Source organism: Nicotiana tabacum, chromosome 24 (genome assembly GCF_000715075.1).
Source record: "Nicotiana tabacum cultivar K326 chromosome 24, ASM71507v2, whole genome shotgun sequence".
Classification (NCBI taxonomy): domain Eukaryota; kingdom Viridiplantae; phylum Streptophyta; class Magnoliopsida; order Solanales; family Solanaceae; genus Nicotiana; species Nicotiana tabacum.
The window spans coordinates 12,185,262-12,210,979 of record NC_134103.1 but is presented as its reverse complement, the minus strand read 5'-3'; the positions used below and the strand labels follow the sequence as shown (position 1 = coordinate 12,210,979).

The window sequence follows — 25,718 nt, the reverse complement described above, 5'->3', positions numbered from 1 at the left end:
ACAAAAGACTAGTTTTCCATCCGGAAAAAATGAGAATCGAACTTGGCTTAAGCCTTAAGCAAATTTTGGAGATGTTTTTTTTTTAAAGGGTAGCCCGGTTAATAAAGAATTTTGCCCTCATATAGAATCCGGAGAAGCAACAAACTCCAAGAAGGTGTGATGCAGTCAAACTATTATGATATTTGTGATTGATTTCACGGCTCAAGCATTAATAGATCACACATATACAAATTTGACCGTTGATTAGGGAACAACCTATAGGCTATAGCTTTAGGTACTAAAAAAGCTTGAACCTTTTTTCAGACGAATGATCCTCAATCAAACATTAATATACTTAATTAAAAAACATAGGTCCGGCCCCTCCCCACCCCACGTACTCCAAAGTCTACCCCCCTCAAATTTCCATTTTTCTCTTCTTTTGCTCCAATAATACTCGTTACTTTCTTTTTTTGTATTCCAAGAAACAGAAAGCATTTGCTCATCGCTTCTCCAGGGGATCACTCCCTGCATCATCTTTTCAACAGAGGTTAGGTTTTGCAAACTCTTATAAAGTCTCAATTTTTCTTTCAAGAATGGCTATTTCTTTTCATATCATTGCATTATAAAGATGCCCTTTTGGTATTTCTTCATTGTTTCTTAGATTCAATGTTTAAAATCCCATTTTGATACTGTAACTATGGAATTGCTTATGAAAATTTGTCGTATTCTTGCATACTAAGCATACCCTTTTCGTATTTTTGCTCAGTTTCATAGATTCAATGTTCAAAATCTCATCTTGATACTGAAAGTCTGGAATTGCTTTTGAAAATTTGTCATATTCTAAGCATACCCTTTTCGTATTTCTGCTTAGTTTCACAGATTCAATGTTCAAAATCCCATCTTGATACTATAACTATGGAATTGCTCATGAAAATATGTCATATTCTTGCATTCTAAACACACCCTTTTCTTATTTTTGTCTAGTTTCATAGATTCAATAAACGAAATTCCATTTTGATACTGTAACTCTTGAATTGCTAATGAAAATTTGTCATACTCTAAGCATACCCATTTCGTATTTCTGCTTAGTTTCACAGATTCAATTTTCAAAATCCCATCTTGATACTATAACTATGGATTGCTCATGAAAATATGTCATATTCTTGCATTCTAAACACACCCTTTTCTTATTTTTGTCTAGTTTCATAGATTCAATAAACGAAATTCCATTTTGATACTGTAACTCTTGAATTGCTAATGAAAATTTGTCATACTCTAAGCATACCCTTTTCGTATTTCTGCTTAGTTTCACAGATTCAATTTTCAAAATCCCATCTTGATACTATAACTATGGATTGCTCATGAAAATATGTCATATTCTTGCATTCTAAACGCACCCTTTTCTTATTTTTGTCTAGTTTCATAGATTCAATGTGCGAAATTCCAATTTGATGCTGTAACTCTTGAATTGCTAATGGAAATTTGTCATACTCTAAAGCATACCCTTTTCGTATTTCTGCTTAGTTTCATAGATTCAAAGTGCGAAATCCCATTTTGATACTGTAACTCTTGAATTGTTAATGAAAATCTGTCATACTCTAAGCATACCCTTTTCTTATTTCTGCTTAGTTTCATAGATTCAATGTTCAAAATTCAACCTTGATACTGTAACTCTGGAATTTCTTATCGAAAATTGTCATATTCTTGCATTTTAAGCATACCCTTTCCATATTTCTGCTTTGTTTCATAGATTCAATGTTCAAAATCCCATTTTGATACTGTAACTATGAAATTGCGTATCGGTTTGTTATATTATTGGATTCTAAGCACACCCTTTTCATATTTCTGCTTAGTTTTATAGATTCAATGTTCAAAATCCCATTTTGATAGTACCCATGAAGTTTGTTTGCTTATTTGTTCTTTTTCCTGTCAACTCTGGAATTGGTATTGGAAAAGTTGTGTTGCTACTTTTTCTCAGATTCAAATGTTCAAATTCCCTTTTCAATAGCCCGATCAAATTATTTTCTCTTTTAACTATGGAATTGGTTTTGAAAAATTTGTCATAAGGTTCCAAGCACACCTTTTTCGTATTTCTACTTTGTTCTCAGATTAAATGTTCAAGATCCCATTTCGAGAGTCCCCATCAAATTTGTTTTCTTTTTTTGCTCTGGTGATGGTTCGGAAAATTGGTCATAGTCTTGCAGCTTAGGTGTGCTGTTTTGTGTTTCTACTTTGTATCTCAGATTCAATGCTCAAATTTTCTTTGTCTGCTAGCTTTTTGGAATTGGCTTAGAAAAATTATCTCCTATATTACAATTCTAGGCATGCCACTTTTGTGTTTCTACTTGTTTCTCAGATTCAACATTCAAAATCGGATTTTGGTAGTCCTATCAATTTTTTTTTCCGTTAACTTAGATATTGGTTTTACCGTTTTTGAAACTTTTAACCGTATTATTTTTGTGCAGATTCCAATTGGTTTATAGGTGATTCCAGAGGGAGCGAGAGGAAGGAAAGAAAGGATGGGTTACATAGGGGCACATGGAGTGCAAGCGCTTCATAGGTACAAATACAGTGGGGTAGATCACTCCTATGTTGCTAAGTATGTGTTGCAGCCATTTTGGAGTCGCTGTGTCAATTTCTTCCCCCTTTGGATGCCGTAAGTTTTCCCTCGTTCTCTCTGAATTATGATGAATCTTTTTTCCTTGACAATTTTGTGCATATGTGTGTTTAAATTTCTAGTGTTTGTGTAGTGATGTTTCTTGTATATGGGTTCCATTTATTTGCTTCCTTAGTGAGCCCACAGGGTCTTGCTGTCCATTCATTTTGGCAAATTGGAGGACAAGAACTTCTTTTATTACCTGTCAAGAGGGAAGCAAAGAGACGATAAAGAAGAAAACATTTCTATTAGGAATTTAGAATAGATGGTGATGTGGAAAGAGGAGATACATAGGAGTTTCTGGATGATTTTTGTCTATGGATGGTCTAAAACTTAAAGAGTCTTTCATCCATAAACATCTTCCCGCTGCAACGCCCTCCCCCCAAAAAAAAAAAAAAATCTGCCTATTCAAACCCTTGTACTGCTTCTATTCACTGGTAGAATTAATTGTTTGAACACCCTAGAGTAGAAGAGCAGATATCGGAAGTGAAATGGAACAGCGATATTGTTGGTGGAATTTCGAATGAAGGAATATGGATTTTCTTTTCTTGTTTTCTATGAATCTACGGAATGCCATATTCTATAATGGTGATTGCAGTAAAGCTACTTTCAGGATCTTGTTACTGAGGCAAACTTTTTGCCACTCATAAAGCCTCCTTGATGATGAAGACGATGATCATAATGACAATAATAAAAGGAATTAACAATTATTAGATAGCAAAGTTTGGGTGGAGTATTAGGAAAGGATAGACCATTTCCCTCTGTAACTATATATTGGACCTGATGTTGTGTGTGTATACATATATATGTTAATATGAAGTGCATAATCATCAGGTGCCAGAAGAAATAATCTAACATGAATTTGTCACCATTTGTAACTTTTACTTGCTAATGGCATTAGCCAGATGATCATGCTGTATCTTTTTCTCCTTTTCCGGAGTTAACTGACAATTCTTTTTGGTGTGCATGTTCTTTATACATTCCCCAGACCGAATATGGTACGTCCCACTGTAATCTATGGTTTTTGTTGCAAATGTTATTTTTCTCATTTGTATGTTCTCCGCGCTTTGAGGTCTGATATATAACTTCCGTTGCAGATTACGCTTACGGGATTTTTGTTCTTAGTCACATCTGCATTGCTCGGATATGTGAGTTATACTTTGTGTCTCTCAAGCAAGTGCACGTGCATTCTCTCTCTCTCTCTCTCTCTCTCTCTCTCTCTCTCTCTCTCTCTCTCTCTCTCTCTCTCTCTCTTCTGTATTCATCGTACTAGAAGATAACATTGGTTGCTTATCCATGGGTAATAGGACAATTTTCAGCCCACTGTTTGGTTTCTCCTGCTTCTTGTTTTGAAGTTTCAGTTCATTATACTGCTACGGAACACATCTTCTCGAAATTTGCTTCAGCTCCTGTAAAACGGACTGTAGATTAGAAGTATGTGTAGTCTATTACAGTCGATCAGAATACCTGATTAATGATTCAATAAGTTATAATACTGGAGAGGCATCCAAAGGATTTGAATTTTAGTATCTTAATTTTACGATATGGTGGTGAGTTGGATTGTCAGCAACCATGCCTTCCACTGGAAGAGAGCTTGATATGCTGCTCGAACACTCTCATTTTTTTTCTTTTTAAAAAAAAAGATATGTTTAACAAAGTTTTTGAGATGGTGTTATGCATTTGTTATGCTTGCCACATCCTTATATATTATTGTCGAATGCTCTTCTGCTTTCATGATGATGTAACTCATGAGTCTTTCCAACAATTTTTTTTGTGTTTTTTATTTTCAAAAGCTTTTTTTAATAGGACTTTCTACCTTCACTCTTACTGGATATGTTTTTGTCCGCAGATATATTCTCCACTATTGGATTCACCTCCTCCAAGATGGGTTAATTTTGCTCATGGATTGCTTCTCTTCCTCTATCAGGTTTGCCCGTCTTAGCCAGATATATGCTATTTGAGTTCCATGTCTAATTTGTACATAGAACTGAAAGCCTCAGTGTTTGGGGTACTTTAATTTGTGAACCTAGAGGGTAAACCGGTAAAGGATGTCAGTACATATAATTTTCAACCTTTATGACTTAGAAGAAGAGTGGGAAACATATGCTGTTACAAGTAAACTTTTGGGGTCTCGACTCTTGATCCAATCTTTTAAGTTTTCCTTTATTTTGCCTTAGCATGTACGTGATCCAATTACCAACATTTCCCGTGTTGGTCTAGAAGCTAAATGACAGTTTAGAGAAACTTGTATGATTGTATCTCAGGGGGGCTTGTTTCATTACCATACCTAGAATGAACTTTTATGGGTGTATGTCATGTGCCTTTGACTATGTTATATGGACTCCGGAAGGGGCATGCATCCTATATCGGTGTGTTGAACTAATTGGCATGAGTATGTGCACTTTTTTGTTAATTTTTAGTGTATTTTGAATTATCTTACCCTACCCGTGTTACACCAGTTTGATATAGTTACAACAACGTAAATTAAGGATCCATGTAACATAGGACTTGAGGCATATGGTTTCTCTACAGAACTCTCAACTCTCATCTTGTGTGGTTTGTAGTTAGAGAACCCTGAAGTATTCACTTTTGATGCACTGGTTACTTCTATAAAATATTCATTTGAATGTGAAGATAGCATACCTAGGTAATACTGAAAAGAAAAGTGAGTCGGTAGTCCTGATGGAACCATGTAAGTAGTCTGTCGCCTGAAAATCAGGTATAAGAATTCAACATACATTTTTGCAGTTGAGTTCAGATAACCACATTGCTCTGTCCCACTTATCAGTTATCTTTCTGCGAATTTAGGCTCATCTTTGGTTCTCCCCTTGGGTAGTCAAAGTTATTTTTTATTTTCAAAACTGGCTTTAGAAATCTGAGATCTTTTGGTTTACTCTTCTGCTGGAGTTCCTTTTTGATTGTGTTGGGCTCTTCCGAATGGATGCAGACGTTTGATGCTGTTGATGGGAAGCAAGCAAGACGGACGAATTCCTCTAGTCCACTAGGAGAACTTTTTGATCATGGTGATTGTTCCCCTCCCTTTTTCATTTATATATTCCTATATTATTCTCTCTCTAAGTTGAGCATGTGCTAACTGCTGCGATTCTGATTAGATGTCTTGGTTTTCACAATTTGCAGGATGTGATGCACTTGCATGTGCAGTATGTCCTATTTTCTGTTAATCCTTTTTCTTGCCCTGGGGCTGAGAAGACTTGTGACTCACAAATTTCGTGTTTAATCTGAGCAGTTTGAAGCCTTGGCTTTTGGGAGCACTGCTATGTGTGGACGAGATACTTTCTGGTTCTGGGTTATATCAGCTGTTCCTTTCTACTGCGCTACTTGGGAAAGGTTGGTGTTTTCGATGTAACTCTTCAGTATGTGTAGTTTTTAGATACTGACTTAGAATATTAGAAGGGCGGATTAGTAGCTAGACTGCTAGAGTAAGGAGATATAAATCAAATGTTGTGCACTAGTTGCGGTTGCTGTTTGAATAGTAATGAACTTAGCAGAAGATAATTTAAACTATATAAGAGAGACATGCCCTGGGATTTTGGTGCAACGGCAAAGGTAATGCAACACGGTATATGTGGTAGGCGCAATTCACAAATTCGAATCCTAGCTGGTTATCCAAGTCTTGTACTTAAGTGGATAAGGGTAGAGGGGCAGGCCCATTTGCCCCTGAGTTTCGAAGCCGAAAACAACGGATTTCTTGGTTATAAGGGGAAAAAACTATATAAAATAGATATCTCGTTCAATGTTTCATCCTAGTTTTCCAGAGAATTTTAGTATCTTTGGCCTCTTAATCTAGTGTTTGGATGTTACTCCTGTTTGCAGTTATTTCACCAACACTCTAATTCTTCCGGTAGTAAATGGACCGACTGAGGGTCTCATGTTGATATATCTCAGCCATTTCTTTACAGCTCTAGTGGGTAAGCTTGGTTTTTTCTCCCCTCCACCCCCCAAAAAGAACCCCTTTGAGATACATGTGAAACTGCTCAATAGGAAATCCCCTCTCTCGATTTTTTTGGACATTTCTACCAGTTTTCTCTATTACAAGCTTGACACTTCATATTTTTCAGGAGCTGAGTGGTGGGCCCAACAGTTTGGGAAGTCTATGCCACTTGTGAGTTGGGTTCCTTTTGTGAACGGTGAGGTTTGCATAAACTGTCCTTCATTTTCAGTTTTTATAGTTTCTTCCCCACCCTCTCTCTCTCTCTGTTTCGCTCTCTATGTATTGCGAAGTGCCGGGTATTGATCGGAGGTACTTTATCTGATATGATATTCATGTAGTTATATAGTTTATAGTATGCTCTCCTTTTAGCTTGGTTTTGTATTAACCTTCTTGCTTTTTAATTTACTTTCTGCAGAGATTTCTTTAAAGTAGTTTTATGATTTTTCTAATAAATACTTTCTATGATTTTATATATTAAAGCTTGTAAGTTTTGAAGTTTGAATTCTGCTGCAAATGGGGTAAAACTTTTCTGTTTATGTAATTGCATGGCTTCTGAATTAGTCGTTTCTTACCGGCTCATGATCAAGACACTTTCTTGACCTGATTAAGATGTGTTACTTGCACCCTTTGTCCAATGCACCTCACAACATTTCACTTCTAGTACATATCGTGTCTGTCTCTTTCTTTTCTTTTCTTATTATTTTTCTAAATGTGATTTCCAAGTGAATTCATATTCTAGTTTTTATGTGTTGTGAACTCTGTGCCTCTATACCTGCCTTCAGATGATTGTTGCTTCCATGAGCATATCCATATGTATCATTTCTGAATACTGTGTTTCCTGTCTGTTCCAAAGTTTATTTTAGTGTTTCTTATTATTCTTATTCCTATTAACCTTTGATTTCAGAAATTCCGACCAATAAAGCCGTGTTGTTGCTGATGGTAGCTTTTGCTGTTATTCCAACAGTCTATTGCAAGTGAGTAATTTTTCATACTTCGATGGGCTTGAAATAGACATGTGTTTTTATTTTTCAGAACATTGGAAATGGCTTATTGGCATTGACAACATCTATCATTGCATTACAGATCTTGGCAACGTCTATCTTTAGCATTGTAGTATTTGCATCTCTTTTGGATAGTTAACTTTATTCCGCGTCGTCGTAGTTCACCTTTCCCCTTTCTGGTGAAAGCGTCGACTATTACTGCCATATTCATCATCTAAAGATTCTGAGATTCTAGCCCAGGATAAATAATGAAAGTCAGATTGTCCATAATTTAGTTGATATAGTACTTTAATCTGCTGTAACATATAAAGCCAGTTGAAGAGTGTTAACGTCAATTTTTTTTGGCAGTGTTAACAATGTTCATAAGGTTGTTCAGGCAACAAAAGGAAGTATGGCGCGGGCACTGGCCATGGTAAGTACGTTTCTTAGATTATATACATGATTTGGTGGTTATAGTCTGTTTTTGAAAAATTTCATTTCTCATTTTGGCAGCTTTACCCATTTGTTGTGCTACTGGGAGGAGTGCTTCTGTGGTATCTTCTCACTTTCAGAATACTAATTATTTTTGGGACCATATCGTGGTATTTAATATTGGCTGTTATGCAGGGACTATTTATCCCCATCCGACTTAATGAAGAACTATCCTCATCTCATGGTAGTAGGAACTGGGCTTGCATTCGGATTTCTTGTGGTATTTTATCTCCATCTTGCTCTTGGTTTTACGCATTTTCACGTTTTCTTGCTGGCCAACTATACTAAAATGAGATATCCAGCGAGCTGATAATTGCCGTATAGCGACATTTTAGTGGCATTCATGAATCTCATCTCGTGCTACTTGAATCTATGCCATCTCAAAAATCTATTTGAAGTTCATCTTAAATTTTTTCTAAGTAACGTTTTTTTCTGCAGGGAAGGATGATTTTGGCTCACTTGTGTGATGAACCCAAGGGTCTGAAAACAAATATGTGCATGGTACGCTTTTTCTGATAGTAATGCAAAACCATAACATATGCTAAATTAATTGCATAAGATCTTTCTATAGGCCAAGTGTCAAATTCTTTCTGTTAAAACTTAAAACTAATCCATCTTTTCTTTTAGTTATAATATAATTCCATGACTTAACTATTTCGGCGTAGGAGTGTGACATCTATATCCTGGATTAATAAATCCTATTCTTACTTTATCAAAGAGAATTCTAATCTTTTGTGCACAAAAAAAAAACAATTTTATTTCTTAAATTGAAAAATTAAGTGTATTAATTAGAGAAGTGTATCCCCAGAGTACTTCGACAGAAAGTCTGCATTGTTCCGGTATAATCTCTCCTTTGAATGTTGGATACAATAGATGGTATGGTAGAAAACCATTTTATTGAAAGAAAAAGAGAAATAAATAGATAATGCTTACATCATTGTGGTTTCGGTGTTTCTGAAGTCGAATTTTATGTTTGCAGTCTCTGCTTTGTCTACCTTTTGCCGTTGCAAATGCGCTCACCGCCAGACTTAATGATGGGTAAGTGGAAACTCGTTTTCTTGAAGGAATTTATGAATTTAAGTCATACCAACTTTGCGAGAGTATGACTTTTACATATCATTAATATTCATTTTTCAGAATTCTTGTATTCGTTTACGCTCATGAGAATCTCTTCTTTGCAGAGTTCCTATGGTTGATGAGTTCTGGGTTCTTCTTGCTTACACTGCATACTCAGGTATTACATCTGCTTTTTTGATTTAGACGGATATGATATGCTTTTTTCTTGTGTTATATATTTTGAAAAGATTTAATTAAGCTTGGACGAAGTTGAAATATACTTTTCTGACACCTACTCTAACCGTATGACAAGTAAATTTGGTCTGCTCCATATTCTATTTTTGACCTAGAGATTTCCAATCTCAGTGTTTTATCTTGTCGTTTTTTTAACTCCTACGTGTTATTGGCTGATTGTTCTTATTGTTTTTCCTCTTATTCAGTGTCACTCTATCTGCATTTTGCCACGTCTGTTATTCATGAAATAACATCAGCGCTCGGGATATACTGTTTCAGGTGAGATATATTGTGCTCGACTCTTATTGTCTTCATCGTGCCCAACTGTATCTGATTTTCTTTCAGCACAAATATCTGAAGTAGTACGCGTGCTTTCTCAATAAACCATAACCAACTTTTTTAAGTTTGTTAGAAAGATTCAAGAACCATATTCCTCCAGTTTCCTTATTGACATTACTGGGGTCAAGTAAATGTGAAGATTCTCATATCTCAACCTTATCGAGCATATAAACCTTTTCATGTCATCGATGTATTGAACAATATGTTTCGACTAGTTTCATGTACTGTGAACAATTGATTCCTAATGCTTTTCTCTTTTTAATGACAGGATTACAAGGAAAGAAGCTTGATCCGTGTTTATGCTCTAGTTTTTGGTACACGTTTAACCTTTTTCTCGTTCTTTTATAAACTAAGGTTATATTTTCCACTGATTGGTGTACTTTTGTTTCTAGCTTTCAACCTAGGAAACTACATGGGATTGAAGTTTTACTTTCTGTATCTAGCCGCTCCCTATAAACTGGCTTTGAAGGATATTTCGGGTTCTCATTGCTCGACTCTTTCAGGGCATTATTGTTTGAATTCATCTTCAAATTCAAGTTTAGTGAAGTAATTAAAACGAATATCCTTTGAGTTTCCCTTTGGATTTTAGGAGACAGACGATTGTTTAGGTGTTTTTGATTAGTCAACCCTTCCAATGGTAATATTTCAAAATAGATGTCCTTTCAATTTCAAATTAAACGTCGTTGGTTTGATTTGACATGATATTTGAGATAATCCAGTTCACTCAATGTTGTTATGACTATGTGTCCATTGAGTTTTGAAGTTTGCTGGTTATTTTCCCTCCCTTATTTTCGGATGTGAGAAGGAAAAAACTAGAAGAGTTCTTGTATTTGAACAGATTTTAGTTTGTATTAGGAGTATATATTTTCCTAATTTAAAATGTGTAGCCAACATGAAGGAAGTGAGCATCTTTAGGTATTCAAGTAGGCAAGGACCATCACTTTATTTATTTATTGAGATGAGAGTGCAATTACTAGAAAATTGGATCTTTTCTTTGGTAACTAGAAAATCTGCAAGAAGCTGCAGTGCATATTTAGAAACTCAGTAGATAATAATCCATTCCCCTATACCCTTCACTCAAAAACCAAGCTTTTTAGTCCATGGCAAAATTTGAATTCGTGATATACGTCTTATTTCACACACGTCATGTGTTGCGCTCTTTCCCTCTAACTTGTCTTGGGATAATTTTTTAAAGAATCACAAACTCAAGCTTGAAGTCTACTACTGCAAATTAACATGGCTTTGAGGGGAAAAAACAGACCTCCAAATTTATGTCCGTGCAGTGGATATGGATATTCTAAAGGGAAATATTGAAATAAGTACACACAAAATATATGATCTCCCATCAAATGGCATCTTAAATGCTGGCAAAAATGTCTTATAAATACATTTACAACTGAGCAATTAATGATTTTGGTGACTTTGTATTGCTTTGCACAATAATTTGAACTTGATTGATCATCCACGTCAACAATCTTGTATCAATAATGATCAAAATAATCTTGTATGAACCATCACTGTGATGTAGTATTAGAGCAAAGTCCCATTTCTACAGCGTCTAGAATGAGACTGCACTTTTTGCCTGTTTAAATTGCTACGGCTAACCATCTTGGCAGTCTCAATGTAGCTTTCATCCCAAATTTGGTTAGAAAGATGGCATAGAGAAGATGCAGCAAGAACACGAAGAACGTACAATTTATCAAAAGCTGCAGGCATAGGAAGCGAAAAAAGTAAAAAGGACGAAATCAGTAGCTTCTTAGTTGTCAAAATTATTGACTAGATAAGAAGAAGTTATCGCACATACCAGAGTCCCGAATAAGGTGTAGATAAAATTCATAGATGGAACTATCTGGCTGCCTAAGGATGTGAGAATGTACGAGAGAGAAGCATGAATATTTACGGTGATCTACAAAAGCAAAGAAGGAACACGAGCGATACATTTCATTAGCAAAGAAACAATGGTAACAGACGTAAAGAAGAGAAAATGAAGTAATAAATTACCAGAGCAAGGATGTTTTCTCCTATTAAAAATGAGGATAATATAACATATCCTAGAGCACCTATAGCCCGAGCCTGCAAATCAAATATATCATCACTTGTCGGAATCACATATTACATATATATAGTTGCGCTTGCCTTCACTTAGAAACTCTACGCCCCCACCATGATTAATACAAAACACCCTCAAAGAGGAAAAACAGTGGAAGGGAGAGAACATACAATAGAGCACAAGAAGATTGAGGCACCCCAATTTGTTTTCAACCTGACAAAGTAAGAAATAGAACAAACATCAAACAGCAGCGACATTTAATGTGAAGGATGCAGAATGTGTTCCAGTGCATAACTTTGGTTATAGTAAAACCCCAGAAAGTCTGAACTAGTAGTCAGTACCAGGGGCGGAGGCAGAGGGATGCAAGGGGTTTCAATAGAATCCCGTTCGTCGGAAATTTATACTCCCTCTGTTCCAATTTATGTGAACCTGTTTGACTGGGCACGGAGTTTAAGAAAAAATGAAGACTTTTGGAATTTGTGATCCTAAACAAGTCAAAAAGGGGTCCAAAGTATTTGTGTGGTTATAAAAGCTTCTCACTAAGGGTAGAATTGGGAGTTTAAGCTAAATTGTTTCCAAATTTAGAAAGAAGTCATTCTTTTTGGAACGGACCAAAAAGGAAATAGGTTCACATAAATGGAACGGGGGAGTACTATTTAAATAGGGAAAAAATGTTTTTTTTTTTTTTTTGCTTATACATAAGTTGTTGAATCTTCTTGGCATAAGAAATTCTTTTTATCCCCTTATTTGAATTCCTTGCTCTGCCACTGGTAAGTACACTATTATATTCATTTGTGCATATTACAAATCAATTGACTTACAACTCCAATTTGGTACTTTAAGATGTGAAATAGAGCAAGCGTCCTCTTAGCGCATTCTCAATTTTCTTCTTCCATTTCTCTTTGGAGGTTTCGAAAAAGGGCGGGGCCAGAACAGAGAACGGGATCAGGCGATACATACTGGGGAAGACTGCAGAGCAATGTTTGCTCCTTTATTTGTTACTTATTCTGTTTTCGTTTTGTTGGGGTGGGGGTGGGGGTGGGAGAGGGACGTGTCTCCAATGAGGGTCGGAAACAACAACAACCCAGTATAATCCCACTAGTGGGGTCTGGGGAGGATAGTGTATACACAGACCTTACCCCTACCCTGGGGTAGAGAGACTGTTTCCGATAGACTCTCGGCTCCCTCCCTCCAAGAACTCCCCACCTTGCTCTTGGGGTGACTCGAACTCACAACCTCTTGGTTGGAAGTGGAAGGTGCTTATTGGTGCAAAGAAAGTTGCTAAAATATGAATGACATTTTTTTGCACTGCTAACTTATTGGAAGACTTTCTGTTAAAATGGATTCCCATTACAATGACTTGACGAATAAGCATTCACGTATTAACGCAGACAATGAAATAACTACATACCTCCATAAGGAACCCATTGTGAAGCCAAGTAAACCATGCATTAACTGAATCAGGACAATAAAAAAGTGTAGCTACGTTAGTAACAACATCACCTAAACATGAATAGTACTTTGGCAAAGCATAAAGTATTGAAGCAGAAGAACAGCAACCAAGGATGACAAGTATCATAAGAAAGCAATAAAGAAAATTTGATATTTCACTAACCTATATATACCTCTTTTATGGTTTATAAGATTTAACTCACCATATAGTTTAATGCTTTCACTGGACCAGACAAGACAAACAAGAGCACAACAGTTGCCACCTAATCAGATGGGACAAATGACCGTTAGAGAAAGTAGATGAACAAGCGTTTAGGAACAAGTAAACGTTCAACCTATAAGGTATAAGGAGGGGACAAACCATGGTTTTCCTGCCAGCTGCAACACCCCATCTCATCGAGGATATAACAATTGGCAACGCGAAGAAACAGCCGAAGTAATTCTGTGCTACATGGAAAGCCAAATTCCTTTAGGAGATCAAAACCAGCAGCAAATGACAGATAATACAAGGCAGGCACATAGAAATCGTAAAATAAAGTTGGATAGCTACAAAAATACAAAATGTTTAACCTAAAATATCCCTCAACTGCCTGGTTCTTTTCTTCCTATTCCACAAGTTCCTCGAAACCATTAACAGAGCCAAGTATAAATAGTAAAAAGTAAAACTTTTGAAACAGTTAAAGAAACAAAAGAAGCTAAGGGGATTTAACACCTAATATATATACATGAAAAAAATTTAACCTTATATACACAGTGTAATTTTCGGCGAAGGGGTTCACCCCCTTCCGCCCACCTAGCTCCGCCCTGCCCATAGCATTCTCGCAAAGGAGAAAAGGCAAATACAACATTTAGGAAAGCTTTATTTAATGTGCTTCAAGCCTAAATTTTTTTGTTCTTCAACAACATTTCCAACACTCCACAAGATAAAGAACTTTACTTACTAATTGCACAATAGAAACCTTTAACAAATTCAATATAATTCATAAACTAAAGTACTACTACTTCTTAACTCACAACAACCAATTAATTCCAACTTTTTCTTTTTCTTGCAACCAATAACCTAAAGAAAAACAATCAAAATAAATTTATCACCCAACCTCAATATGGAAGGAAAAAAAAAAAAAAAAAAAAGGGGGAAGAATTTCCTCCAAAAACCCATCAAAATTCTACATTTCAAGAATCATATATGTACCTCAATAGCAAGAGAATTGCTCAAGAGATAAGCCAATCCAGAAACAGCAGCAAACATAGCACCCTCTACTAATCTCAAAGTCTTCTTATAAACAACCCCATCTGCTGCTAAGTACTCATACTCTTCTGAATCTTTTAAATTTTCCTCTTCTTTATCACTCAGAGATTGGATTTTTATAGCTGAAGCTCTTACATTTTTTAGCTTAAAATTGTCATAATGAAGTGTTAAAGGCAAAAATTTTGGTTTGTGGGTAGTGAAAAAGAGAAAGTGGGGAGCTGAGAAAGATGAATGGGTTGATGAATTTCCTGAAATTGAAGAGAATTTGCTATGGTAATAGCTGTTGTGCTGGTGATGAAGTTTGAGAAGATTCATGGTGGAGAATACAGAGATTCTTGTTAGTTTGTGGGTTTTTTTTACAGAGATTAAGGTTGCTGTTTTTTTTATAATGTTTGTGGGCTTTTGGACTTCGGGTTAGCCCGTGATGTTGCTTTAATAGATTTAAGGCCCATTAATTTGATTTGATTAGCCCACAACACCAATGTATAAATTAACAGGAAATGACGCTTATAGCCCTCCAAAATTTTTATTGGCCCATATTTTCTCCATTGACCCGAAATAGCCTTTGGGCCTAATTTATTGACAAGTTATAGCCACTTTTCTCAATAAATAGATTTTCCTCCTCTTTGACCCCTGGTTTTTCTCTACCCAAGGTATATTTCCCTTCTCAATGTAATTTTTTTTCCCAGAACTTTTTCTTTTCCCCACACCTTTTACTTTTCTCTCTCTTCCATTTGCATTTATATTTTATTTATTTATTTGGTTACATAGTGTAGTTAGCAAGTAGCTTTTACAAAGACACTTATATAAATCTGGACATGCATTTTTCCACTAGCACAATTCATTTAACATCCTCTCATTTCCTTATATTCATTTCTTTTCTTATTGATTCATTTTGTAATTTTGAGTTGTTACTTAAAAAAATGGAGAAACACAATAATTTTGCTTCTTATTATTATTATGCACAAATGTTTGCTTCTTCGTCTTATTTTTGTTTATGTGATTGTTTGTTCTTCATCATCTTTTTTTTCGGGTCCTAATGATATTTTATAAGTACAGATCTTTTGAAGTGGGTATTGGTGGTGAGTTAAAGTTTTAACGGTGTTTGAAAGATACAATGCAATTTCATATAAAAGTTTTATATACACAGCGTATAAAAGTTGCATATGCATTGTTATATGTATATAATTACATTATGTGTAATAATGTTATTATAAAAATTATATATACACTATTACATTGTATAATTTTTGCATATAAAGTGTATCTTATATTTTTCAATGTATATTATAAAAATTATATATAAACTGTTATAAAATGTATAAAAATCGTATATATACTATTACATTGTATAAATTTTATATATAAAGTGTATCTTCTATATTTTAGTGTATTTCTAATGTATCTTTAGTGTATATTCATGGCTCCAACTTCTTTACAGCAACCGTACAAATGTATGTATAATGTATATATGTTATATAATAGGTGTATATGTACGATTATATAATTTCTAAACATCATTTATACAATGTACGCCGATTTCCTCCACCAGCGCCGCCCTTGCCTTTGTCACTGATATCAATTTGCTCACCATGAACGCCGATTTATTCACATGTTTGAACTGAAATCCACATTAGTACCACCAAGGCTTCATCAAGCCAGCTTCTACTGCTCCCACTTTGTTCTTCTTCACAGAACACACAGAGTATAGAGCCGTCGATATGTCTCTTTACTGCGAAATTCTTTCAATTTCTTGAAGGTTCACTAGCCAAGGTATTGCACCTGATCTTCCGATTCTGATTGGGGTGGTAGGGTGTGGAAGAGGGGCCAATTTATTGGTAGATATAATAATTAGAAATAAAAAGAAATGACTTTAATAAATTTTAAAAATAAAAAAGGCTGGACATGTGTCATTTAAATAACGGTCCAGACCCAAAAAATTTACATGCACTCGCCCTCTTTTAGGTGTAAAACACGCGTACGCCAGTTATAAAAAGTAGTATGTTTTAGGCGCAATCTAGAAACATTGAGTGTGTAAAGTGATTTTTGTCCTAAACAAATGTGTAACAGAGATTTCGTCCATAATTCAGGGGGTAATTTATGTATTTTGTCTAAAGTATACACTAGCTATATATACTACAGAATATGTATATATTGTGTATGTATACTATATAATATTTATATATAGTATATACAAATAATATACATAATTTATACATGAATGTATAATGTCGTGACGGCACCTAATCTCTACGACTAGGTAAGCCTAAAAAATTACGGAAAAATAATAAAAAAAAAGTAAAACTTGGCAACTAACAGCACTGGATAACTGAATAACTAGTAACAATGCCGCACGGCATGTACAATAACCAATACTCTATAAATACACAGTCTTCCCAAAACCCGAACCATCGTAAGTCACAAGCTACAGAAGAAAAATAGCATCTCTATACACCAAAGTCAAATAAAAGGAATACATGAAGTGTTTGATATAAGGGAGAATTGAGGGGGACTCCTAGGTCTGCGGACACGAGCAGATGTACTTTAAAGTCTCCGGAACAGCAGCAAATGCACAACTAATAGCGAGGGTGGTATGATGAACCTGGATCTGCACACGAAAATATGTGCAGAAGAGTAGCATGAGTACACCAAAATGGTACCCAGTAAGTACCAAGCCTAACCTCGGTCGAGTAATGACGAGGTCAGGTCAGGCCCACTGGTAAATAATAAATAAGGCAGGAGAATATACAGTATAATGAGAGACTAAAATTTAACAAAAGGAAACACAGCAAGGCAACAGTACAACACACAGGGGGTAAACAACAGGGGATCTCCCGAGATACCGCCTTGTAGTCCCAAAATAAATTTACAGGGAGAACTCCCGAGGCACTGCCTCGTAGTCTCAAAAGTAAATATACACGGAGAACTCCGGAGGCACCGCCTCGTAGTCTCGAAAATAAATATACAGGGAGAACTCCCGAGGTACCGCCTCGTAGTCTCAAAAGTAAATGTACAAGGAGAACTCCCGAGGTACCGCCTCGTAGTCTCAAAAGTAAATGTGCAGGGAAAACTTCTGAGGAACTGCCTCGTAGTCTCAAAAGTAAATGTGAAGGAAAAACTCCCGAGGAACCGCCTCGTAGTCTCAAAAGTAAATATGTAGGGAGAACTTCCGAGGTACCGCCTCGTAGTCTCAAAAGTAAATGTGCAAGGAGAACTCTCGATGAACCGCCTCGTAGTCTCAAAAGTAAATGTGCAGGGAAAACTCCCGAGGAACCGCCTCGTAGTCTCAAAAGTAAATATGTATGGAGAACTCCCGAGGTACCGCCTCGTAGTCTCAAAAGTAAATGTGCAGGGAGAACTCCCGAGGTACCGCCTCGTAGTCTCAAAAGTAAATATGTAGGGAGAACTCCCGAGGTACCGCCTCGTAGTCGAACTCTCGATGAACCGCCTCGTAGTCTCAAAAGTAAATATATAGGGAGAATTCCCGAGGTACCGCCTCGTAGTCTCAAAAGTAAATATGTAGGGAGAACTCCCGAGGTACCGCCTTGTAGTCTCAAAAATAAATATCCATCTCAAACCGATATATACAATAATTAACAACAAGATTTCTACAGTTATATTGATAAAGAACAAGGAAAAGCAGGAAATCAACTAGGCATGCTTCACAGAGTTCAAATAAGCAGTTAAAGCACGTAGACATGCGTTATTAGACTAAACAGGGTAACTTCACTTATTGGAATAGCTCAATTAAAAATGAAAACAGACTAATACTCATTTAAATGGTATAACTCAAATTAAAGGAAAAAGAAGTTGCTATTCAGTAAAATAAATTGGGTTTTTACAACAAATAGCCCGTGTATGTACTCGTCACCTCACGTACACGACGCTCACATATCACAACAGTATCAATTCCTAAGAGGATTCCCCTCACACAAGGTTAGGCAAGCCACTTACCTCGAACAAAGCTCAATCAATCCGTAACAATGCCTTTTCCATGAATATCTGACTCTGAATGCCCCAAATCTAGCCAAAATCAATTACATACCACAAATACAACTATAAGAAACTAATCTAATTAATGAAATCAAAGCTAAAGCAAGAAATTAGAAAATTACCCCAAAAAGCCTCCTCGAGCCCGAGTCTCGGAATTGGGTAAAAGTCACAAAATATGAATACCCATTCACTCACGAGCCCGGTTATGTAATTAGTTTGGAATCCGACCTCAATTTGAGGTCTAGATCCCCGTTTTACAAAAAATCCCTAATTCAACCCAAAACCCTCAATTTCCACGAAGAAAACACAAGAGATGTGGTTGAAATCTTTGGAAATGTAGTGAAAGATTGAAAGAAACTAGTTTAGAATCACTTACCAATGATTTGGGGAAGAAAGGTTCTTTGAAAAATCGCCTCTAGGGTTTCTTGTTTTGAAAATTTGAGAAAATGAACCAAAATCCCATCTAAGTCCCCTTTTGATCAGTTGCAGATATCGAATTTTGCGACCTGGGGTTCGCAAATGTGAGCCCCACAAATGCGAAGAAACAATCACATAAGCGAAGTCCTTCCATCTCTGCTTTCATCACATTTGCGATGACTTGTTCGCAAATGTGAACATTGATCTTACGCATTTGCGACCAAACTAATCGCAAATGCGACCACGCCTCCCCAGCCCCACTTCGCAAATGCGAACTCTGGCCTCCTCGCAATTGCGACCTTTTGATCGCAAATGCGAACTCATGCTGACCCAGGTACTCTTCGCAAATGCGAGCCTGTCAAGATTGGGGAATGTTTGCAAATGCGAACACTGAGCTCGCAATTGCGAGATGAGACACCTGTTACCAGAAATTGCAGAACCAACTGAGTTTTCTAAGTCCAATCCACTTCGTAACCTATCTGAAACTCACCCGAGCCCTCGGGGCTCCAAACCAAACATGCACACAAGTCTAAAAATATCATATGAACTTGCTCGTGCGATCAAATTGCTAAAATAACACTTAGAACTATGAATCGAACACCAAAATCAAATGAAATTTTTAAGAAACTTTAGAATTGCTATATTAACAACTGGACGTCCGATTCACGTCAAACCAACTCCGTTTCACCCCAAATTTGACAGATAAGTCATAAATGTAGTATTGGACCTATACCAGATTCCGAAACCAAAATACGTACCTGATATCAATAAGGTCAAATATTGGTCAAACATTTCAATGTCATTAAGCCTTTAACTTTCAAATTTTAACAAAGTATGATAACTCGAGCTAGGGACTTCCTAATTCGATTCCGGGCATACGCCCAAGTCAACTCAAATGGATTTTAAGGCAAAACTTTCATATTTTTCTTAGTTTTTAACATAAAAGCTTTCTGGAAAAACACCCGGACTGCGCACGCAAATCGAGAAAAGCTAAAATGAGGTATTTAAGGCTTCAAAGCGCAGAATTAGGTTCTAAAACATAAGATGACCTATCGGGTCATCATATTCTCCACCTCTAAAACAACCATTCATCCTCAAACAGACATTGAAAAGTACCTGGGCTGGTGAAAAGGTGGGGATATCTACTCCGCAAGTCCGACTCGGACTCCCAAGTAGCTTCCTCGATTGGATTACCTCTCCACTACACTCGGACTGAAGGATAACTCTTTGACCTCAACTGACGAACCTGCTGGGCTAGAATAGCCATCGACTCCTCCTCGTAAGTCAAATCCTTATCCAACTAGATAGAGCTGAAATCTAACACGTGGGACGGATCGCCGTGATACTTTCGGAGCATGGACACATGAAACACCAAATGAACTGCTAATAACCTCGGCGGCAACGCAAGCTTGTAATCCACATCCCCCACTCTCTCAAGAATCTCAAAAGGTCCGATATACCCAGGGCTCAACTTGCCCTTCTTTCCGAACCTCATCACACCCTTCATGGGTGACACTCGGAGCAAAACCCATTCCCCAACCATGAATGCAACTGTGCGAAGTCGATCCTGAATCACCTTAACCTTTTCCAAACCATCCTGAACCAAGTTTGTACCCAATAATCTAGCCTCGCCCGGCTCGAACCAACCCACTGGAGATCAACACCGCCTACCATACAGAGCCTCATACGGTTCCATCTGGATGCTCGACTGATAACTGTTGTTGTAGGCAAAGTCCGCAAGTGGCAAGAACTGAACCCACAAACCTCCAATTTCCATCACACAAGCACAGAGCATATCCTCTATTATCTGAATAGTGAGCTCGGACTGCCCGTCTATCTGAGGGTGAAAAATTGTGCTCAGCTCCACTCGAGTACCCAACTAATGTTGTACGGTCCTCAAGAACCATGATATAAATTGCGTACCCCGGTCAGAGATGATGGATAACGGTACGCAATAAAGCCTGACGATCTCGCGGATTTAAATTCGAGCCAGCTGCTCAGAAGAATAGGTAGTCTTCACATGAATGAAATAAGCTGACTTGGTCAGCCTATCCACAATCACCTAAATTGCATCAAACTTCTGTTGAGTTCGTGGAAGCCCAACAACGAAATCCATAGTGATCTGCTCCCATTTCCACTTCGGAATCTTTAACTTTTGAAGCAATCTACCCGATCGTTGATACTTATACTTTACCTGCTGGAAAATCAGACACCGAGCTACACATTCCACTATCTCCTTCTTCATTCTTCTCCACCAGTAATGCTGCCTCAAGTCCTGATACATCTCTGCGGCACCCGAATGAATGGAGTACCGCGAACTGTGAGCCTCTTGGAGAATCAACTCGCGTAATCCATATACATTGGGCACACATAGTCTGCACTGTATCCTCAATGCACCATCACCTCCAATAGTGACCTCCTTAGCATCACCGTGCTGAACTGTGTCCTTAAGGACAAGCCGATGGTGGTCATCATACTGACGCTCCCTGATACGATCATAAAGATAAGACCGAGAGACCACACAAGCCAATACTCGACTCTTCTCAGAAATATCCAATCTCACAAACTAGTTGGCTAAGGCCTGAACATCCAACGCCAATGACCTCTCTGCTGCTGGTAGATATGCTAAACTCCCCAAACTCTCTGTCCGGTGACTCAAAGCATCGGCCACCATATTGGCCTTCCCCCGATGGTACAAAATGGTGATATCATAGTCCTTAAGTAGCTCCAACCACCTCCACTGACGCAAGTTAAGATCCTTTTGCTTGAACAGATGCTGCAAACCCCGATGATCAGTGTAAATCTCACAAGGGACACCGTACAAATAGTGCTGCCAAATCTTCAAGGCATGAACAATAGCTACTAACTCCAGGTCGTGGACATGATAGTTCTTTTCATGCACCTTCAGTTGTTTGGACGCGTAGGAAATCACCCTACCGGCCTGCATCAACACCGCACCGAGACCAATCCGCGGCGTATCATAATATATAGTATAAGATCCTGAACTTGTAGGCAATACCAATACTGGGGCTGTAGTCAAAGTTGCCTTGAGCTTCTGAAAGCTCTCCTCACACTCCTTTGTCCATCTTAATGGAGCACCCTTCTGGGTCAGCCTGGTCATAGGTGCTGCAATAGATGACAAATCCTCTATAAATTGATGGAAATACCCCGCCAAACCAAGAAAACTCCACATCTTCGTAGCTGAGGATTGTCTGGGCCAACTCTGCACTGCTTCAATCGTCTTCAAATCCAGCTGGATCCCATCACTCGATACCACATAACCCAAGAATGCCACTGAGTCTAGCCAAAACTCACACTTTGAATTTTTTGCATATAACTTCTTTTCTCTCAAGGTCTGAAGCACAGTCCTCAAGTGCTGCTCATGATCCTGCCAATTCCGGGAGTACACCAGAATGTTGTCAATAAGCACAATGACGAAAGAGTCAAGATAAGGCAGGAACTCACTGTGCATCAAGTGCGTAAACGTTGTTGGGGCATTGGTCAGCCCAAATGACATCACAAGGAACTCGTAGTGACCATACCAAGTCATGAAAGCGGTCTTCGGGATATCTGGCTCCCGAATCTTCAACTGATGATAGGATGAACATAAGTCAATCTTGGAAAACATTCTGGCACCCTGTAACTAATCAAATAGGTCATTAATACGAGGCAATGGATGTCTATTCTTCACTGTGACTTTTTTCAACTGGCGGTAATCCCTACACATCCGCATAGAATCATCCTTATTCATCACAAGTAAGATAGGAGCACCCCAAGGTGACACACTGGGCCGAATGAAGCCCTTATCAAATAACTCTTGTAACTTCTCTTCAATTCCTTCAACTCAGGAGGAGCCATACGATATGGAAGAATTGAGATGTGCTGAGTGCCCTGCAACAAATCAATGCCAAAATCAATCGGCATACCCTGAAGATCAGCTGGAAACACATCTGGAAAGTCCCTCACTACTGGGACTGACTCAACTGTAGGGGCATCAATACTGACATCTTTCACATAAGCTAGATACGCGTCACACCCCTTATCAACCATTTGTTGAGCTTTAAGAAATGAAATAACTATGCTAGAAGTATACTCTAAGGTACCTCTCCACTCTAATCATGGTAATCCTGGCATAGCCAGCGTCACAGTCTTAGCGTGACAATCAAGAATAGCAGAATGGGGCGACAACCAGTCCATGCCCAAGATACATCAAAGTCTACCATACTTAGCAATAATAAACTGACTCTGGTCTCAAAACCACTAAGAGCAATCAAACACGACTGATACACGCAATACACAACAAGATAATCTCCCACAGGAGTAGACACATAAACAGGGGAACTCAAGGAATCACGAGATATGCCCAAATATGGGGCAAAATAAGAGGACGCATAGGAATAAGTGGAGCCTGGATCAAATAAAATCGACGCATCTCTATGACAGACCAGAACAATACTTGTAATGACAGAATCAGAAATAGCTGCCTCTGTACGAGTCAGAAGAGCATAATATCTGGCCTGGCCTCCCCCTCTATGGAGACCTCGACCTCCCCGACCTCGACCTCAAGCTGGTTGTACAGGTGGGGCGGTAGCTGGTGCTGGAATCATATCCTGAGGACCCGGTGGAGCACACGATAGCTAAGAAGTCTGTGTAGGTGCAACCCTCCTAAGTCTGGGGTAATCCCTCACCATATGGCGGGTGTCGCCACACTCAAAATAAGCTCTCGAAGAGTATGGCTGCTGTGACTAGATCGGGCCAGGTCTGCTGGACTGACCACTAAAAGCAGGCACACTAGAATCTAGCGGTGCATAATAAGGCTCCTGGGCCTAGAAGGGGCCGGAATACCACTGGCGGTTGGAAGAGCAAAATGAACGAGGCGACTAACATAACCCCTACCATGACGAACTGCAGCTGGAGCACGAGTGCCATTGTAAGTGCCAGACTCTCGAGACCTCTTGGCCTCCCTCTCCTCTTTATCCCGAGCGAGCATGCCCTCCAATCTCATAGCAATACTCACAACATGCTGGTAAGGAATATCCATCTCTAGCTCCCTAACCATACTAATCCTGATACTGGGGTGGAGTCCCTTAATAAACCGACGAACCCTCTCTCGAACTGTGGCAACCAAAGCTGGTGCATATCGGGCCAAATCACTAAAGAAAACTGCATACTTTGACACAGTCATAGCACCCTGGTGAAACTGCTCAAACTTTACACGCCATGCGTCTCTGAGACTCTGGGGAACATACTCCCTTAAGAAAATGTCCGAGAACTGTGTCCATGTAAGTGAAGCTGCCTCAGTCGGACTACTCAACTCATAAGCACATCACCACTGATAGGCTGATCCTCTAAGCTGGAATGCAGTAAAAGAAACCCCACTTGACTCCGCTACACCCATAGTGCGGAGAATACGATGACACTCCTCTAGAAAACTCTGGGCATCCTCTAACGCCAATCCACTAAAGGTAGGAGGGTGGTACTTCGTATAGCTCTCAAGTCTGAGCTGCTCCGCCTCAGAAACTGTTGCCCTAACCTCGGGCTGAGCTGGAGCTACTGGCTGCATCGGAAAAATCTCTAGAACTTAGTCGACCTGAACCCGTTGCTCTGGAGTACCGGCGATGGGAGTTTGTGCTCCTCCCCCAGCCTGAGATGTGGCAGGTGCAAGCGGAATCAATACAGCCCGAGCTAAGGTGCTGAGTATTCTCATGAACTGGGCTAGAGTTTCCTCGAGGGATGGTGCAGCAACAGGTACCTTTAGGTGCTTTCCCTCCAGCTGGAGCTACTGGGGGCTCCTCTGTCGCAACTCGCGTGGGTGCTCTAGCTGTACCGCGTGGACGTCCTCGGCCTCTAACCCGGCCCCGGCCTCTCACGGCTCTAGCAGGGGGTGCAAGTGACTGGTCATCAGATCTGTATGTACGTGTCCTCACCATCTGTGAGAGAATAGAATACAAAAGTGTAGAATGTTGAAGTCAACAATTTTCGCACGACAAGGAATCAAGGAGCGTAAATTTTCCTGACAGTTTCATAGCCTCCCGAAGAAAAGTACAGACGTCTCCGTACCGATCCGCGAGACTCTAATAAACCGGCTTGTGACTCACGACACCTATGAACCTAGAGCTCTGATACCTACTTGTCACGACCCAAACTTCCTCTGTATAACGTCGTGACGGTACCTAGTCTCTACGACTAGGTAAGCCTAACAAATTGCGGGAAAATAACAAAACGAAAGTTAAACTTGGCAACTAACAACAGTGGATAACTAAATAACTAGTAACAATGCTGCTCGGCATGTACAATAACCAATACTCTATGAATATACAGTCTTCCCAAAACCCGAAACATCGTAAGTCACAAGCTACAAAAGGAAAATAACATCTCTATACACCAGAGTCAAATAAAAGGAATACAGGAAGTGTTTGACATAGGGAAGAATAGAGTGGGACTCCTACATCTGCGGACGCGAGCAGATGTACCTTGAAGTCTCCGGAACAGCAGCAAATGCACAACTAATAGCGAGACTGGTACGATGAACTTGGATCTTCACACGAAAACATGTGCAGAAGAGTAGCATGAGTAAACCACAATAGTACCCACTAAGTGCCAAGCCTAACCTCGATCGAGTAGTGACGAGGTCAGATCAGACCCACTGGTAAATAATAAATAAGGCAGGAGAATATATAGTATAATAAGAGACTAGAATTTAACAAAAGGAAATACTACAAGGCAACAGTACAACACACAAGGGTAAACAACATGGGTTCTCTCGAGATACCATCTCGTAGTCCCAAAATAAATATACAGGGAGAACTCCCGAGGCACCGACTCGTAGTCTCAAAATTAAATATACAGGGAGAACTCCCGAGGTACCG

The 25,718-nt window shown here is 38.6% G+C and overlaps 2 protein-coding genes across 3 annotated transcripts; one reads left to right on the top strand and one right to left on the bottom strand.

Moving 5' to 3' along the window:
* The first annotated feature begins 368 nt into the window (after positions 1–368).
* On the top strand, positions 369–10,424 carry LOC107817652 (choline/ethanolaminephosphotransferase 1). Its single transcript, XM_016643520.2, has 20 exons — positions 369–526; positions 2,445–2,635; positions 3,624–3,633; positions 3,733–3,783; positions 4,485–4,562; positions 5,583–5,658; positions 5,774–5,796; positions 5,883–5,983; positions 6,470–6,564; positions 6,715–6,783; positions 7,492–7,561; positions 7,937–8,000; positions 8,081–8,121; positions 8,195–8,279; positions 8,498–8,560; positions 9,039–9,097; positions 9,241–9,293; positions 9,556–9,628; positions 9,957–10,002; positions 10,081–10,424. The coding sequence occupies exons 2-19, from the start codon at positions 2,499–2,501 to the stop codon at positions 9,976–9,978; spliced, it is 1,170 nt and encodes a 389-aa protein (XP_016499006.1). The 5' UTR covers positions 369–526; positions 2,445–2,498; the 3' UTR covers positions 9,979–10,002; positions 10,081–10,424.
* Positions 10,425–11,023: 599 nt separating this feature from the next.
* On the bottom strand, positions 11,024–14,820 carry LOC107817651 (uncharacterized). 2 transcript variants are annotated; one of them, XM_016643519.2, is made up of 8 exons: positions 14,383–14,820; positions 13,552–13,632; positions 13,394–13,453; positions 13,150–13,193; positions 11,909–11,951; positions 11,690–11,761; positions 11,493–11,594; positions 11,024–11,394 (listed from the first exon to the last, which is right to left on the bottom strand). In XM_016643519.2, the coding sequence occupies exons 1-8, from the start codon at positions 14,752–14,754 to the stop codon at positions 11,275–11,277; spliced, it is 894 nt and encodes a 297-aa protein (XP_016499005.1). In that variant the 5' UTR covers positions 14,755–14,820; the 3' UTR covers positions 11,024–11,274. The 2 variants fall into 2 exon arrangements, with proteins under 2 accessions (XP_016499005.1, XP_075103337.1); XM_075247236.1 differs by having other exon boundaries at positions 13,552–13,637; positions 14,383–14,522.
* Between the last annotated feature and the right edge of the window lie 10,898 nt (positions 14,821–25,718).

Excerpts from the sequence above, each read along its gene's own strand:
- LOC107817652 (XM_016643520.2), top strand. The coding sequence starts at position 2,499 with ATGGGTTACATAGGGGCACATGGAGTGCAAGCGCTTCATAGGTACAAA. Across the intron at positions 8,561-9,038 it reads TGAAAACAAATATGTGCATG|TCTCTGCTTTGTCTACCTTT; the intron begins GTACGCTTTTTC and ends TTATGTTTGCAG. Across the intron at positions 9,098-9,240 it reads ACCGCCAGACTTAATGATGG|AGTTCCTATGGTTGATGAGT; the intron begins GTAAGTGGAAAC and ends TCTTCTTTGCAG.
- LOC107817651 (XM_016643519.2), bottom strand. The coding sequence starts at position 14,754 with ATGAATCTTCTCAAACTTCATCACCAGCACAACAGCTATTACCATAGC. Across the intron at positions 13,194-13,393 it reads TGAAAGCATTAAACTATATG|TTAATGCATGGTTTACTTGG; the intron begins GTGAGTTAAATC and ends GTCCTGATTCAG. Across the intron at positions 11,395-11,492 it reads ACACCTTATTCGGGACTCTG|CTTTTGATAAATTGTACGTT; the intron begins GTATGTGCGATA and ends CTATGCCTGCAG.